General features: G+C 41.3%; 2 protein-coding genes across 3 annotated transcripts in view; one reads left to right on the top strand and one right to left on the bottom strand.

The window, feature by feature from the left end:
- The window catches only part of Fancl (FA complementation group L), a 76405-nt gene extending 75801 nt beyond the window's left edge, over positions 1-604 (top strand). For both annotated transcript variants that reach the window (XM_041669654.1, XM_041669653.1), the window contains 2 exons: positions 37-108; positions 463-604. In XM_041669654.1, coding sequence (XP_041525588.1) covers positions 37-108; positions 463-498 — 108 coding nt within the window. In that variant the 3' untranslated portion in view covers positions 499-604. The remainder of the gene's footprint in view (positions 1-36; positions 109-462) is intronic.
- Vrk2 (VRK serine/threonine kinase 2) overlaps positions 540-17809 on the bottom strand; it is a 104542-nt gene continuing 87272 nt past the window's right edge. The window contains exons 11-13 of the mRNA XM_041669651.1: positions 14879-15045; positions 9166-9309; positions 540-879 (exon numbers count right to left, since the gene is read on the bottom strand). Of these exons, the coding sequence (XP_041525585.1) occupies positions 580-879; positions 9166-9309; positions 14879-15045 (611 nt within the window). The 3' untranslated portion in view covers positions 540-579. The remainder of the gene's footprint in view (positions 880-9165; positions 9310-14878; positions 15046-17809) is intronic.

Genomic DNA, 17809 nt, shown 5'->3' with positions numbered 1-17809 from the left:
GTCCACTGATGCTGTCCCATACATTCTTCCATGCAGTGGCTGAGGGGGCTGAGCACCAGCAGACAGAGCTTCAACGTCCTCTTTGGTGACTGTCCCTATTGTAGTAAGGTAAGCCAACTGTTGGTCACATTTCATGGAGCGCCTGGCTCTGGGGAATGGGGTACAGAAGTTGGATATGCAGTATATTAGGTTGTATAACAGCTTTGAAAATGTGTTGTTCTGCATTTGATGGAACTGTGATCATTTCCTGTGAGATGAATTATGCTGGATATATCTTAATTTTCAAATTATCTTTGATCAAAAAGATTTATGTCTTCTGAATTTCTTGGTGATCTTAAGTATTTCAAAAGTATACGGTGAAATATTGTCTAATAGAAAGTCAATAATAAATTAAAATACTATTTTACTTCTTAAGAGTATGCCCAAAGTTAAAATCTCTCTCTTTCTTTCTCTCTCTATCAGCCAATTACCTTGAAAATGTCTGTGAGAAAACCCTGAAGGAAGAATGAGACACCTGTGAAGAGATGGGAATCCTGAAAAATTGTTTATAAAGAAAACAAACCGATTTATTTGATGACTTCAGAGGAAATACAAAGCGAGAAAAACTAATATGAGCAAGCAGACTACAGTGAGTCCATAGTAATACACATCTTCCTTCGTCTCCTCACTGAGAGACATCTGGGAAACTGCCCTACCAGCGGGGCAAGTATATCTGAACTGAGGAGACCTTGGCTTCCTGATTGACTCCCTACTGGTACAATCCAGATATGGCTCCCAGTTTGAAGGTTGGAAACCCAGGTAGCTGGGTGTCTGTTGGAGACTGTGAATTTCACTCCGAAGATCTGAATATTCATATATATTTCTTCTCCTTGAGTTTTCCTACGAAATAAGTATATTTTAGATTTGTATTATCCAGGTATTTATTGTATATTCTTTAACAATGCTAATAAAATAACTCAGCCAGAAAGTCTGTCATTAACATAACTTTTGACTCTGGTCAGTGGTAGAGCACACCTTTAATCCCAGGACTCAGGAGACAGAGGCAGGCAGATCTTTGTGAGTTTAAGGCCAGCCTGGTCTACAGAGAGAATTCCGGGACAGGCTCCAAAGCTACAGAGAAACCCTGTCATGAAAAACAAACAAAAACATTTTGACATTTGGCCCATCAGGAGAGCACAGAGGGCTTTTGCAAGGCCGCGGGCTCTGCAGCTCTCCAGCAGGACAGTTTTGTTTTGCCCGCTCCTCTTGAAACAGGAACAGTTGAACTACTGCTGATTGCTCACTACTTAACCTGACTGAGGTCCAAGGTCATTCTATTTCTGCTTTAGCTTGGTGACCTCTGATGTACCCTTGCCTACCACCAGTTACTGAAATTCAGAAAAAGACAGCCTCATTTTAAAGAAAGAAGATGCCTGTCTATCTTAGTCATGTGAGCTCCATCCAGCGTACTGCATCCTCAGAACTGCTGCTCTTCAAGCAGCTTTTCTCCTCCCCTCCCCCCACACAGTCCCTTTGAAAGGTCAGAAAGGAGCCCTATATGAGATATGGGTAGGCCAGGCACACTGGTACATACTTATAATCGCAGAACTTGAGAAGATTTCTGAGTTTGAGGCCAGCCTCTACACATTAAATTTCAGGTCAGCCAGGGCTATACATTGAGATCCTGTCTCACACAATGCCACAAACCAAGCAAAAAACAAGTCCAAACAAAAGATACATTGAGGAGAGATATTTTCTTCTTAAATAGAAGTCAATTCTTACTTGAGATTCATATGAGAATAGCATTTTACTGACAATTTCAGTCACTGAAAGAAAACAAGTGACTTTCTCCAGGATACCAAATCATTCTCACATCAAGGGGAAGAAACATACTACCAAATCCATTTCCAGGGGCCACGGACCATTGGGAAGTTGATTATATACTTAGTCAAGAACAGAAATCATACTACTAAAATTTAAGAGGGACCTCCCGTGACTTTTCCAGCAATTCAGTAATAGCTAATGGTATCTCATAGGAAGGTGGTACACTGGTTGGGAAGGCAGGCTAGGATACAAGCTTACAAATTTTCTTCATTAAAATCTTTTGTTAGTAGTTTTATTGGGACACAGCCTCGTCCATTTGCTTATGTTTCATTTATGGATGCTTCTGTACTGAAATAGCACAGTTGAATAGCTCTGGCAAAAACTATGCATTGTAAAACCAAAAATATTTTCAATCTAGACACTCGAGAAGAATTTTGCTGGGCTGGAGTGCAATTCCATGGTAAAAAGTTTGCTTTAAGTCCATGTGAGGTCCTGAATTGACCCTTTTGCACTGAGGAGGTGTTTGCTGGTCTCTGCATAGGAAATTATTTTTCATGCATGAGAAGGCCGTTCAGTCACTTCCTCTTCCCTGATAAAGACCCTAACAAAACCACTTAAGGAGAAGGCTTATTTTGGCTCACAGCTCCTGAAGAAAGGGCCTTTCATGGAGGCAGGCAGAGAGTGAACGGAAGGATGGGTGAGCTGTAAACTGTCAATCTTCCCCAGTTACTCAATTCCTCCAGGATGACTCCATCTCCTCCAGTGTCCACAAGCTTCTTAAACTACTGCCATCTGGGAGCCAAGTATTCCCACATGAGAGGTTAGAAGAGACATCTGCCATCAGACCACACAGAAGGCAGAGAGATGCCCATGTGAAAATACAGCTCTCTCTCAGGATTAGGGTGTATGTGTGGCTGCAACTCCGTGTTACCAAAAACTGGGTAATTCTGGCACAGCTTGTTATATACGTAGCAAAGGCTTAAGGCACCACAGTAATCTATCGGTAGGATACTGGCTCTCAATCTAGACTGATGGTAACCCACAGAAATAAACAATTTCTAGAAATATTTGGGTTACCACAATGGGGGGAGAGTACTGTGTGCATCTAGTGGATACATACAGAAATGCTGCAGAGCTTTCTACACATACGGGGCCGTCATCCTACAGCAAATCACCCAGCCCCTAAATGCCAATAGTATTGCTTCCGGAAGGCCATCTTCCTAGCAGTTATTCACCTTAAATGTATATTATAGTCAGCTGGGGAGCTGGGAAAATACCAATGCTACTTCTAGTCGGGCCATGCATTATGGGTATCAAGCAACTTCTTGCTATTAAGCTGATGAAGTGGACACAAAACAATAAAATTAGACAAAAGTCTATAGAGTCAACGCTTTAAAAACATCTCAAACTAACAAGGAATACATGAGGAAAGAAAATGGCCTAGACTTCAGAAAGTCTGCAATTTAAGATTATGAAAACCAGAGCAGAAGAAAAATTAGAAGTCCTGCTATGATCAAGTTAAGTGAATAAATCCATTTCCAGGGAGCAGAAGAGATGGTTTGGTGGTTAAGAGCATGTACTGCTTTTGCAGAGGGCCCAAGTTTGGTTCCCAGCATCCACAGCCACCTGTAACTCCAGCTTCAGGAGATCCCGTGGCCACGGTAGGCACCTGTACTATTGTGCACTTAACGCACATGCAGAAACACGCACACGGGAACATGATATTTTTAATGAAGAAAAAGTATCCACTGTGAGAACAGACTCCAAATACTTTAGAGGACTTAGAGGAAAAGTTAAACCTCATTAAAAAGAATCTTAGCAGAGATATGAAAATATAATCCAATTCTGCTGAAAAATACAACATGGAAAATTCAAACGATTACTCACTAGGCTCAGTTGCTAACTAGAAACTGATGACTTAATAGTTACTCTGCCACTGGGACAAAGAAATGTCCAAATATCAAGAGTGACCTAAAAATAGTGCCTCCACTGCCCGTATAGCTATGCCAAGTAATCTTCCATGCATGTGCTTGGAATAGGAGCGGGAGGAGGGAGGAGGGAAACAACATGGATGAAGTTAAGGCTGAAAACTTTTCTAATCTGATGACAAAGTGAAGCCAGAGATAAAATAAGCTCAACAAATTGATCGATAGCATGAAGATGACCATCCCTAGACTGCAGCAGGACAGATGCCCTCAGAGCATCTCAGGGACAGCTACAACATCATTCACTACAGGCTCAGACATGACAAACCATGGGTTTGAGTAAAGCTTAAAGCTTATTGGGAAACCCCAGGGTGACCCACCTGCCAACGATGGCCTTAGGTTTCACGCTTCTAGGATTGATGTCACCCAGCAGGTGACTCGGAAGTGGCTGTGATTCAATTGTATAGAAATATGTAGCCCAGGCTGGCCTTAAACTCATGGCCACCATCCTGTGCCAGCCTCCTGGGCTCCGGGATTATAAGAGTGAGCCACCACCGCCCAGTCCATTGTCGTTCCACCAGTGTTTCAGGTTTTGAGCACTCATCAGAATTGATTGTTGGATTGCTTACAACATCCCAGGCTTTCTCTAATACAGGGCTTCATAAATTTTTCAACTATTGACCCCTTTTTAGGTGAATCAATTTTATGTGACTCCAGGTATATAAAAAATCGGTATACAAGTGAGATGAGTCCTTACCATAATTACATAATTTTAAAATCATTTGTATGCATAATTATACTACTTATTAATGCTGAAATCAGTTTATAAACCACTGTAATAGAAGTACTTGTTTTTCTCACAAAAAGATATTAAACATAGATAAATAATCATCGCGCTGATTTTTGACAAAGCTCGGGTTGTAGAACACTTGAGTGGGGCAGTGTTTCCTCTGTTAGAGAGCTGTTGGATTTACTAACCACTCGCTAAAGTTAGTTCCTATCTTTATACACTGCAAGACCACCATGACTAAAGCATATAGGAAAACTAGTACTTAGGATAAAAGTGAAATATTTAAATAATTTTAAAAGAAAGCGATAGTATACATATATGCAGAAGCAGAAAGTTTTGTTGGGACAACACAAATGGAGGGAAGTACCAAGTTGATGCACTGTGAGACGGTGGTGGGCTGCCTGTCCTCCTTAAACTCCCACCAAAATCTCATTGTCCTGCTTATGAGGAAGTTAGTCCTTAAACATTGATGGGGCAGTGAGGTAGTTGACAGAGGGTGATCTGGGAGGGATAGTTAACACCAAGGGTCATTTGAGGGATCATACGGAAACCTACTGCAGTGGAAGATTCTTAAAATAGATATGTATGTTTATGTATGAAAGCACTCTAAATTGGAATCATCAAATAACAGGGGAAACAAAGCCCCAACTCTACATCTCTCACCACCAAATGAAACCTCCAGTACCACGGGTGGGTGCCATCTAAGTGAGCTGTTGGCCAAAGAAGCCCACAGATAACCTCCAAACAACTCAGGCTATTGCCAAATCTACATGTTGCTCTCCATGAACTGATGATAAGGCCCTACTGCTGACGACAACACCCACATATCTCACTGAACACAAGTCAAGCTGGTGCCTGACTGGAAGGCACTCTGCACACTACCAGAAAGGGAGACACCAACCCAGCCACAATGGTGAGGTCTCCAATGATGACCTGTTTGCATGATACACTGGTGCAACTGTGGTACAAAATCTGTGGGAGTCACCAATCACTCTGACCGGATTTAAGTCACACCCCATGAGATGGAAATTGTCTTACACTGCTTAGGTGGCCAAGAACCCAAGACAAGAAAACCAAATACCATTCTGCTAAAAGAACTTAGCCGTAAAATGACTCCTAACTACTTGCTCCGCCATCAATAGAGAAGCTTCCTCCTGTAACAGATGAGAGCTAATACAGAGACCCACAATTGGGCAATAGCAGGGTGAGAGAGACCTAGGAACACTCAGTTCTAAGTGGGATGTCTTCATCAAGTCCCTATCCTCAGGGCTTGGGGAGCAGTGTAGAAGAGGGAAGCAGAAAGGTTGTATGAGCCAGAGGGGATGGAGGGTACCAAGAAAACAAAAGGCCTGATACACATATGAACTCATAGAGATGGTAGCAGCATGCACAAGATCAAACCAGATGGGGTGCCCGCACTGAGAGGGTAAGTGGATATGAGCCCCTCTCTAACCCAGAAGTGGTTGCCAATTGATAACTACTTGCAAAAAAATAAAAAAGTTTTCCCCCTGGAGTGTCACTGAGCATATGGACTACACTTAAGGCAGCTCTATGTCCAGCTGTAGATGGTCAACACAAAATAAACACAATGGTATTTTAGAGATGTTTTGTCTCATAATGTTTTGTCTGGAACATTGGGTTTGTTTGTTTTGTTGTGTTTTTCCTTGTGAGTCTTTTGCTTATATATTATGGCTTCTGAATTTGTGTTTTTATGGATTTTGTGTGCTTGCATGCGTGTTTGTGTCTACGTATATGCATTTCTTATGCTTTTTCTGTGTTTGTTTTTCCTGTTTTGTTTTTGTTTCTTTCCTATTTTTAGTTTGCTATTTTGTTTTATAAAGAGAAAAAGAACGTGTGGAGTTGGATGGGTAAGAGGCTGTGAGGGGAAACAGAATATATTGTATAAGAAAACTTTAGGTAACAATATTGTGAAGAAGGACTCAGTTATCGTTAAAGGGCTGGCCACTGAGAGTTTGACCATGCTCCAATTACGACATGGGCAGCACAAATTGAACTTGGTGTAATTTTTTTCTTTTTTGGGGGGAGGGCACGAGGATGAGAGAGTGGACCTAAGAGGAATTGAAAGTTAGTGTAATGAGGTGCACTTTATGCAATTCCCAAATAATACATGAAAATATTATGCTGAAATAAAAATAAATCTTATGGAGGGAGCAAGAATTAAACTGTTAAGCACTGCAGTTCATAAAGAAGACTGAAGAGTTGCCCTCCTAGTTTTAGAATGTGCTGTAAAGCTGCAGTAATATGTGTAGTGTGTGCCGATGGGAGAAAATAGCCCAGGAGCAGTCCCCACCAACACACTTGGCTGGTTCTTTAAAAAGCATCCAGAGGAGTTCAGTTAGGAAAAGAGAAACAATGCTCCAAGGAATGATGTTGCGATCCAGTAAGTATAAAGAGTGGACCTCAACTCCCACCTCTTGCTAAACACAGGATCTGAGAGCCAAAATGCAACTATGAAGGAACAATATGAATAGACAGAGGCTGGCCATATTACAGAAAGATGACGAGGACCTTGTGTGTGGACTATGGAAAGAAGTTCCAGAGCTCACATGCAAACACTGAGTCACAGCACATGGAAAGAAACTTCACAGAAGATATGTACATGACCAGTAACCACAATGCTACTGGCCATCAGAGCTGTACTCAGAAGTTGATACTAACATACATGTAAACGTGGTTAGATGTTAAAGACTACAACATAAAGTGCTGGGGAGGAAGTGTAGGAATGACCAGAACACGTGCATGGATTGAGGGAACATAAACAATACAACTACTTTCCAGGAATATTCGCCAACATTTTTAACCTATTTATTTGTTGGGGTTAGAGCTATGCTTACATCATGGCTCATGTGTTAAGGTTTGGAGGGAAGCCTGTGGGAGTCAGTCCTTTCTTTACACCATGTGGATCTCTGGGGTCCATAGCAAGTTTCTCTACTTGCTAAACCATCTGGCCTGCCTATGTGCAAACATTTTCTAATTAAACATCATTTGACCAATGATCTAGTAATTCCATGTCTCAGAAGAAATGCAATATACACAGCAGACTTGGGGTAGAATGAACACAGTATTTTCTATAAATACATTAAACCAGAAGTGAGTCACGAATCCACTAGAAGGAAAATGGACACATGAGTTGTGCACTGACAAGGAATAATTGGTATATTATGAAAGGGTGGACATAAAACATATGCTATTACTGCACGGTCATGGAATTTAAGAGGCAAACCTAACATAGACATAATTCTGAAGAACTCACTCTGGCGTCAGAAGACTGAGGAAAAGGAGCAAGGGAGCTAGAGTGAGTGAGTGAGGACACCGTATCACACACGCTACAGCACCACATATCCTAACGCACTGCACGTACCATGGCACTGCACATACCACGGCACTGCAACATCACCTCACTGCACTCATTTCCCACTGCAACCAACATCCCACCCATCCAATTGCACCACACATACCACAGCTCTGCACATCCCGCCGCACCGCAATCCCACCACAATGCACATCCCACACATCCCACTGCAACACTCACTTCCCACCGCAACAAACATCCCACTGCACCGCACATCCCACTGCCAGGCCAGCCAAAGCGAATGTATTTCTTGTCCTGAAACCTGGGCATCTACTTTTCACAGGACCTCCCTGCCTTGCATGACAGAAGATTCCAGTACACACTAAAGACTTAGCATTTCTGATTTTGTCACCCTGCAGTATTTGTGTTTAACTTTACAAGTGGGACTGTAAAATATGCCCATCTGAAGTAGATTTCTGTATGGGAGTTTAAAATAAAGCCACAAATAATGCTATTTCGTACTGAATAAATGTAAAAGGTTCCTCTGAGCACTAAGAGCAACACTGCTCTCTGGATAAACTTGTTTGCTGCTTGGATGGGAGATGCATAACACGCTACTTCTAATTTTTGCCTCAGCTGCCAAGAACTTCAGAGCCAAATTCAGTGCTCAGTTTAGTGATTAACATCCCAGCTGCCCCATATATCAATTTTTCTTGGGTGGAGGGTGAGAAAGGTGGGGTATTAAATTATCCTGTTTCACACTGTGAACTGCTCCGAACCATTGGAGAATGACGGTGCACAAATCAAATGAGACGCTGGCTATTCTGACAGAATTAAACTTTACTTTTCCCTCCAGATAAATTTTGTATGCTTTGCTTTCCCATCCTAGGATGTCAGCTGAGGGAGGGCTTTTGCTGCTGTCTTCATGAGTCACTTGGAAAGGGCAAGTCACTCTCCACCCAGAGGATTCCAAACACAGCCCCCTGACAGGCAGATACTACTCTGATGTTTAATGGTAAGGATTAGAGGCCGGGGATCATGTGAAGTGCAGCTTATGCAGGGGAAGTGCCCCTCATGGACTGTAGACAGTGGAAGAAATCCAGTGTGCTTCGTTCCATTCTTAGGGGAACAGAAGGAGTCAGAGCTATCTGAGTGCATGTTTGTCTCTAGTCCTGTAACAAATGATGTAGGCTGCTTTGATTTTACCAGGTGGACAGGAGATTTTCTGCCCACATTGAACAAAATCACACAACGTTGGGCTCGGGAGCAGGGAGTTTGCGTTCCCAGTGTTTATGCTAAGGTCACATCAATGAAACAGTTCCACCGACTCTCACCGGTGCTGCTGCTCTGCTCAGCACAGCGCGGGGCTGACGCTCTTCATGCTCCGTTCTCTGTGGCGTACTTGTCCCACAAACTTTCTTTGGGAACTTCTCTGGCAAGTCATTGGCTGCTTTCGGGGTAACCTTTAGTGAATCCACCTGTTGGTATGGAGTAAGACTATGTCATGAAATGAAAACTATGACATGTCTTTAAAACAAATTCAGTCACATTGCCATTCTCTAAAAACCTAAGCTGGAAAACACTGGACTTGACAAAGACACAAACAAACAAGAAGCAACAATGGCTAGCAGGGAAAAAAATGCAGTACCGAGTGAACTGCAGACCCCTTCTCGTCAATGGGACAAGACCAGTTAAATTCAGTGTCACCGTTACGCATGCTTTAAAAATCATCTCGACAGAAAACTTGCTTACAGTGAAAATGGTATTTTTATGGAACATTGTCACATTTTCAAACTGCATGTGAGCTCATTATTAACCTTTGCTGCGAGTGGAACCAGTGTATCGGTGTAGCTTAAATTCCTATTAATTAAGCTCTTATTTTCCTATTGTTGAAGAGAGGCTAATTAATGTGAAAGTATACAAGGAGCTTATGATGTTGCTTACACAGAGTGCAGGTAGTTTAACCTTTGAGCAAGATGAGTTCACGTCACTGGCACCGTGTCCTCGGGCCAGAGGTGAACTTCATGACAAGCTTGCTGTCTCACAGGCTTCTGTGTCACACTGTGGTGACATCTGGGAAAAGACTGACTCTCAATAACCTTGAAGTAGACACAGAAATAGAGGGTGGCTCCTATAGCCCAGGTGGAAGACGGAAAGCCAGCAAAGGTCCTTGAGTGAAGTGTTTGTTCTGCAGCTCCGTGTTTACAGCAGATCCGAGCGTCATCGCCTTTTCCCCCAGTTAAATGGAGCAAGCAGGAGACAGGAACAGCAGAAGGGGAAATAATGGAGTAGCCAGTGCCAAAATAGAGAATAAATTATGCTGGCTGGGCAAATAGAGTCTTAATTTGTAGTCTCTCAATTTCCAGTTTCTGTTGCCAAGTGTGTTCATTCCTTCCCTTTGCAATAGGCTGGTTGTCTGAAGGTGGGGCTAAGTTGTCACAACACCCTCCTTTATCCACCTCCTCCCAGATCTCCGCATCCTAATGAAGAGGAAAACCACTGCCTTTCACTAACCTGCAAATTGGAAATGTTTAACAGTTTTTCCACCCGCCCTCTAAGTCCACTGGGAAAGTTGATGGTCCTAGAATCCGCCCTCCCTGATATCACCTTGGTAAGAAAAGTATACTTGTTACATACTACACTAATGTGAAGTATGGGTCCCCAAACTGGTTTCATCCCCCAGAACACTGGCGTAGCAGTCACTGTGAGACACGCTCTGGATTAGTACAAGTTTTCCCTTCCATCCTTATTGAGATACAATCAGCAAAGGAAGATTTAAGTTGTCGGCTGTGAGGTTTTGACATCCCACATTGTGAAATACCATGATGGAATCCATATATTTATCACATCTGTGTGTAGTGGGAATGATACCTATTTTCTTAGTGGGTTACAAGCACATGCCATGACACACGACATCACTAAGTACAGCTTAGTCATGTTGTATACTGCATCCTTATAACTCATTCATCTTATAACTGAAGGGTTTGTGTCTTCATTCAACATGCCCCTGTTTTACCCAACACCAAACCTTTGGTATCCACCATTCTCCCCTCTAATCCATGTTGAGTTACATTCCACTTACAAGTTACAGCTATGCAGTGTCTGTCCTGGCCACTTGGACACATTTCACCTGGTATTAAGGAAAAGGGGGATTGCCTTCTCTTTTAAAGCCACATGACTCTCCTGACTCCGTCCATCGCTGCCGCTTCCGTTCAGTCACTGCTGGGTAATTCTTTGCTACAGAGACCTGTACAACAATGAGACACACAGGTCTCGGCAACACCATGTTATTTCTTCTGCCTGTGCCTTCAGAACTGGAGCTGTTCTTAGTTGAAACAATTGAGGACTTTTAATCTCCTATGTACTAAGCATTTAAGGTACCAGTTTTCCCTGAGAACCTCTGACATAAGAAACAGGATTGGGCATAACATATTCCATCCTGTCTGCTGCTCCCTGGTCCCTCAGGGTAAGGTCAATGGCCCGAGGCTGAGGCTGCAAGGCCATGGGTGCTTTTATCTAATATGCAATATGTTTTCCGCCTTTATGGAAGAGTTAAATTTTTACACAAATTTATAATGCTAAGAGAAAGATGGAATACATAAATCCTTAATTTTGAATAGAGTGATATGTTCATATTTACAAAGATTATGAAAATAAATACAAAAAGCACTCCTGGCATCTCAGAGTATCAAAAGGGATACTACCCAAATATGCATCATTTTCCAAAAAAAACCCACAACTCAAATGAGATAATATTTTACTTAATTTTCCAGTGTAACCTCATACTGTTCTATAAAACTGGAACACTTTGCAGTCCTAAACACTGATAACGAAGAAGCCTTCTAACCAGGGATGTGTGTTCCATTGCTTTCATATAAAAAACACACAGGCAGACAAGTTCATAGAATTACTTTAAGAACTAAAGGTTCTTCATGAAGATTTGTACCCCAACAACACACATTCCCCTTTGATTTGCTGGACTTAAGGTTCAGACTGAGAAAGCAACCACATTTTATGGTGTGCAATGAAGGTAACTCAAAGTTCTTCTCTGAGCCCCAGCTTGCCCTTAGCCTTAAAGTGGGCAACTCATCTGAATTCCTGCTTCTGAAGGAAGAGGCATGGACAATCAGGAAGGGGCCAGGAGAAGGGGCGGGACTGCACAGTGGGGTTCTCCCACTCACTTCACACTCAGAACTCTGAGTCACAGCTGACCTCAGCAAGCACAGCCAAGATGCCGGTTCATTCACTCAATTTGAAAAAGTAAATCACAGCGGGTGACCCAGGATATTGCTGGATAGTAGCATGCCTGTTAAACAGTCCTTAAGCCAAACACAACACAAAACAATATCAAACAAAACGAATGAGCAAACTCAAATGCTTCCGTGGGTGGCATAAGCAGCTGGCAGGTCATCTAGAGAATGAACCTTGGAAACAGTCTGGTGACAGCCGCTACCTCCAGAGCTGTTGCATGTTCTTGCAAATAAAGGGTTTGCTTTTCAGGAGACAAACATACAAAACACCAACCAAACAAACAACAAACAAAAAAACCCCACACAACAGCATCTCTGCTAGACTGACAAAATTTCATTTCCGGTTTAGCTCTGGAAGAAACCGCCCAGTTTACTGCAAGAGGTTCACCATACCCAAACAACTATTAATAAAAGATCTCTTCACTTGGAGAAGCATGTTGTGAGTTCATATGGACGGGTGCCACTTTCTAAGTCAAAAGCATTTTGTTAATGCTAAATTCTAAAGATTTCATTTGCAGATGAAATAATATGCTGAAAATTTTAATATACATAACTCCCTTCCCTTGGAATAATAAGTGGTAAAAAGAGCTTATTTGCATAGGCCTGCTTTTTCAGGTACAATGACTGATTGTTAAACACCTCTCCATAAAAAAGTAGAAGTAATAATAATTCATTCACTACTCTATCACTAGCTGCAGCATCCCACATGCATAGTGACAAGGAGTCACTGAGGAGACCCTGGCACTTGAAAGAGAAAATTTGTAGCCACCAGGTTGACTCAACTAATTCTGTTAGGGAACCATCAGCTGCAGAGACCGTCCTGTGTGCATTGCTTAGCGGAACTGGGGACCGGGTGGTAATGTCTGCAGAATTTCAACATTTTTAGGTTTGATTTTGAGAGCATTAATAAAAACCTGTAAACTGTAGAAATTAAAATTAAGATGAAACTTACCCACAGATAGTAAAACTATATTTTTGACATATTTAAATATATATGTGCACGTGAACTAGTAGAAAAATAAAGTCATTAATTAAATGTTGATATGCTATGAAATATGTCTTACTAGCTACAGATCCAGACTGATCACACTGCTGGCAGGAATTAAGATGCTAAAGTTGGATGTTATTTTTAAATAGTGTTACTTATAATTAAAGTGCTCTAATCAAAGGGAATTAAATATTTTTCATGAAAGCTCATTGGAAAATGTTCCACACTGTATTATTCTCTGCTTAAGAAATTGGTTTCACCACAAATGCTCTTTGATTTAGTGAACTGCGGATTGTAGAGGATAATAATTAGAATGTTATATCAAAAGATATAGTATTGTTTGTAAATGACTTATATTTCAGTGAAGCTGATGAAATTGAAAACTACAAAAAAAAAAGGTGTGAATCTTAAACTACTAGAGATCAAGTGCTGACCGTCACTGTAAGGGACACTGCCACGGAGATGGTTCTTTGTTCCCGTCACTGGAAGGAGAGCACTCTGTTGGGAAATGGTTCTTTGTTTTGTTGGGAGAGTGATAAAAATACAAAAGTCAATAAAACTGTTAAAGAAGTCTCTGTAATTACCAAGATCAAAATCCGGTGGCTTTTCGTTAAACATGAACTTTTGTTCTGCCTCCTGCAATATGTAAACAGTGCTGACAATTGGTCTGTGAGGCACTCGCTACAATAAAATGTAATTGTATCACGAGAGAAAGGTGACAATCAGGGGATCATGAAAAAATTACACATTCTCACTGGTAGTTAATTAGCCATGCAAACCCTCCTCAAACAGATATTCTCTTCTATTAGGAATGATTACTATGCAGGCCTACAGATGTCAATACCACAGTCATTCAAATACTTCTTTTCCTACTAATTGAAGGTTGTAAAGCTCTGGTGCCAAGGTTTTGCTTCCAAAGAGCTAATTTATGACTAGAAGGATATTTTATGTCTTCAGTTGCAGCAGCTACAAAATTCAGCAAATCAGAACCATCTGTGCACCGAGACTCGACTCACCATTCATCGAGCAGCCTATCAGTCACATTAGCCTGCATCCTGCATTCTTGGCTCCCGAGCACTTGTGCGGATCCAAAGTTCAGAAGAAATATTAAAGTAAATGACATTCTAAGCCTAACTTATACCTTCACCAGACTGCCCTCCACATACATACATACATGGACTTATTTATTTATTATGGACTTATTTATTTAATATGGATAGCCTCAAGTGAGGAAAAAGTCACTTCCTTGTCTGTATAACAGTGCTGCTAATCACAGACTCAGGTTCCTACCATCCTCTTCTGAAAATCCTTTGGCTTTATAATTCTTTGCTGTAAGTATTAACTTTTTTAAGTTGATGTGAGAGCATCCATTCAAATAAACACAACAAAGGAAATAAATACAGTAACAACTTGGTTAAGAAATAATTATTTCTATAAGCTGAAATACCAACAGATGTATATCAATAACTTCTAAGAGTATTAGGCAGCTACATAATAAAACTGGAAGGCAAAGACACAGGGCAGGAGTGAGAGAAAGCCTGGTGAAGCACAGCAGGGCTCTCACGAATCAAGGTGGAGTGGCCTTCAGCTCTGCCCTAGCCACACACAAGGCCATCAGTGATAGCTTCGTTCTTTATCAACACACAGCAGGCACAGATCCCATTCTAAGAGACAACGTGCCATAGGAACTTTAAGGTTTCTAGTGATGAGCTATCAATGTAGCAAGCCCGTCATTTTGGCTGAAACATCTTCTCGGGAGCACATTCACAGCGTGCAATCACAAGAGCACAATGATTATGCGATACTTACTTTTTGACAGGTCATAGGACGCACATGGACGCTATGTGCTTTAGTGGAAAATTCCAGTGGCCCTAAATATACTCCATCTGGATTCAAAATTTTCTTGAGTTTCTGATAGTCTGGCTTTTCATCATAAGCTAAGTTATGGACACACACCAAGAACTGGGCGAGTTCACCTGTGAAGTAGCAAAGTTTTTACGTTACTCACATTTGGGAAGAATTATTAAAACTATAATAATCCCAAAATGTATGTTACCTTTTCCTTCACACATACACACACACACACACACACACACACACACACACACACACACACACAGAGACACACACAGACAAACCTGAATGATCTAAAAATAAACAAGTTAATAAAAAGTATTTAAAATGTTTTTTTAAAAATTAAAAAAAATATTTAGAAACGACTGACATGATTTGTTAAAATGGGATCCACTGACAATCTTTCAACATCTCTTCGCTGGTATGTTTACAGGTGCTCATGTGCCAGGTGGAAGCGCCTGTACGATCATAGTTACTAACGTGGTTGTATGAGGTGCAGCTACTAATACTCAAAACACTGCAGCTCAATACACTTCAGACTTTTTCTCTGCATTAACATTTAAACGTTCACTTAAAAACAAATGGCACTCACTATAAGTCTGACTTCAAGGGAAAAGCACTGTAGGTTTCCCCTACAGCTTTCATGTTGCCATTATGTGAATATATTTAGAAATGACCATGGATTCCACATTTTTAGTGACGACCAGCCTTAACGAGGAGGAACCCTCCCGCCTGTCCTCTGTCCCTCAGTAACGCAGTGCATCCCGCTACTCCCGATTTCAGGTCAGTAGGCTGAGGAGCTGGCTGTTTTCTCTCTAATGTAAAACTGTGTCAGCAGAGCTACATAGCAGCTCATCACGGCAGCTTCTGTTTATTTTAGTGATAGGCTTTCAAACCAAGGCCTCACCTGGGCTAAGAACTCACTCTGACACTAAGCTATTTCTTCCCACTAGTTTCTTAAAAGAAGCACAATTAATAAATATGAAGTGATAAAGAGTTGTGTTCGAATGCCTATGCTCTGTACTTTTGTTTCAGGAGGAGGGTCACGCTAAAATTATCCTATTTTCACTTGTTTAAACAATTTTTTTTTAGTTCTTTTTTTTTCCATTTTTTTTATTGAGAAAAGGAGAAAAAAAAAAACAAGTTTCCACCTCCTCCCAGCCTCCCATTTCCCTTCCCCTCCTCCCACCCTTCTCCCCCTCCTCCCACCCTTCTCCCCAGCTCACCAAGGCCAGCTGGACTGTGACTGAAAAAGCATGGGATAAAACTGGACTCTCTGAGCATGGCGAACAATGAGGGCTGATGAGAAGCCAAGGACAATGGCACGGGGTTTTGAACCTACGTAATGTGTTGTTTAAACAATTTTTATATCTGCTTTTCCCCTTCAGAAATTTATTACTGACTCACACACTACCTCATTCTCTCTCACTTGGGTGTTTAAGCTCCATGGCAGGAACGTCTGGGCAGCTTCATCAGCTGAGGGTAACTACCTAGCACTTTCCCTTCCCTTGCATTGTCCCTCCATTCAAACAGACATATAGAGGCACTGGATCTCACTCCCTAGGCCAAAAATAAATAAACAAACAAATAAATATATCCAAAAAGTAATAATCACATCCTTTCTTTCTCTTAAAACCAGACAACCTTTGTATGTGTATGTGTGTGTATGTATGTACATGTGTGTATGTACATGTACACTCACGTCCAAAGAAGTCAACAGATTCTCTAGTATTGGAGCTGTAAGTGATTCTGAGCTCCCCAATACTGGGTATTGGGAACTATATTCTGGTCCTCTGAAAGAGCAATAAACCTGCCTATTAGCTGGGCTATCTCTCCAGCCCCCAGAGTGACGATTCTATACCACAGTTAGAATTATTATCTAGGAATGAAGAGCTAACATAGTTCAGATCAGAACTCCTGGTCCTGCTATTGCTGTGTGTTTTCTAACGCTCTAGCCATTAGGCAACTTACTTCCCGCGTTTCTTCTCTAATGCATGAGACGTATCAAGCTCTGTTGTCTAACAATTAGTTCACCAGATTTCTCGGAGTTAACTAGCTCCTCTGTTAAAACACAGTCTAACTGGTGATTTCTGGTGTCCCTTTGAGGCATCCAAATCCAGTTATTAATGAAATACTCAACACATTCTCTGCCATTTTCTGAGACATGTTCTATTGCTTTTTAGTCTTGCAATAGCTGGTAAGCTGAGCTTAATATAAACTACAAGTCTATTAATCAGAAGATCCCAAATGGAGAACAGGGCAAAGTTTGTAGGAAATGCATGCCTGTTATAAGACAAAGGAGAATTCCCAGCACACCACATACTGAGAGCAGCTGTACAAAAGGCCTCATGGACCTGAGGTTAGGAAATGTGGCATCAGAGAGGCTCGGGAGGGCAAAAAGAAAAAAAGGACCACCCCCACTATGGATTTATTATCATAAGCCTGAGGTTCAGAGCATGGTGAGGGAGTGCTGGTATAAATGCTAGCGTACCAAGATCTGGGTTTATTCCATGGAGTATAATGTTGGTTTCCTTGTGACTTTCCAGAGCCATTAGACAGAATGCATTAAGTATCACAGAACTAGTATGGTCCTGAATTACCTGCCTTTTGGGTTAGTGACATATAAGCATTGCCACTGACTATTTTACAACTTTATTCAAGACAATAAAGACTTCTGAAGGTACTACACTGAGCTGGATACACATGCTGCAACTTCTGCATTGTTTTATATTAAAAAAGGATAGGAAGAAGAGCTTTGTAAACCAGTTTATTTTCAAGACTGTACTTGCTGTACATTCTCCAGAGAAAATGCTGCTGTTAAACTCTGTGCTTTAAGAACAGAAACCTGTTTTTATTTAATAGTATAGCCTAAATTCATGGGTAAGA

Source organism: Microtus oregoni, unplaced genomic scaffold (assembly GCF_018167655.1).
Source record: "Microtus oregoni isolate MIOR12 unplaced genomic scaffold, Mior012 000019F_ref0000042, whole genome shotgun sequence".
NCBI lineage: Eukaryota > Metazoa > Chordata > Mammalia > Rodentia > Cricetidae > Microtus > Microtus oregoni.
This window is presented reverse-complemented; position numbering and strand designations above follow the sequence as displayed.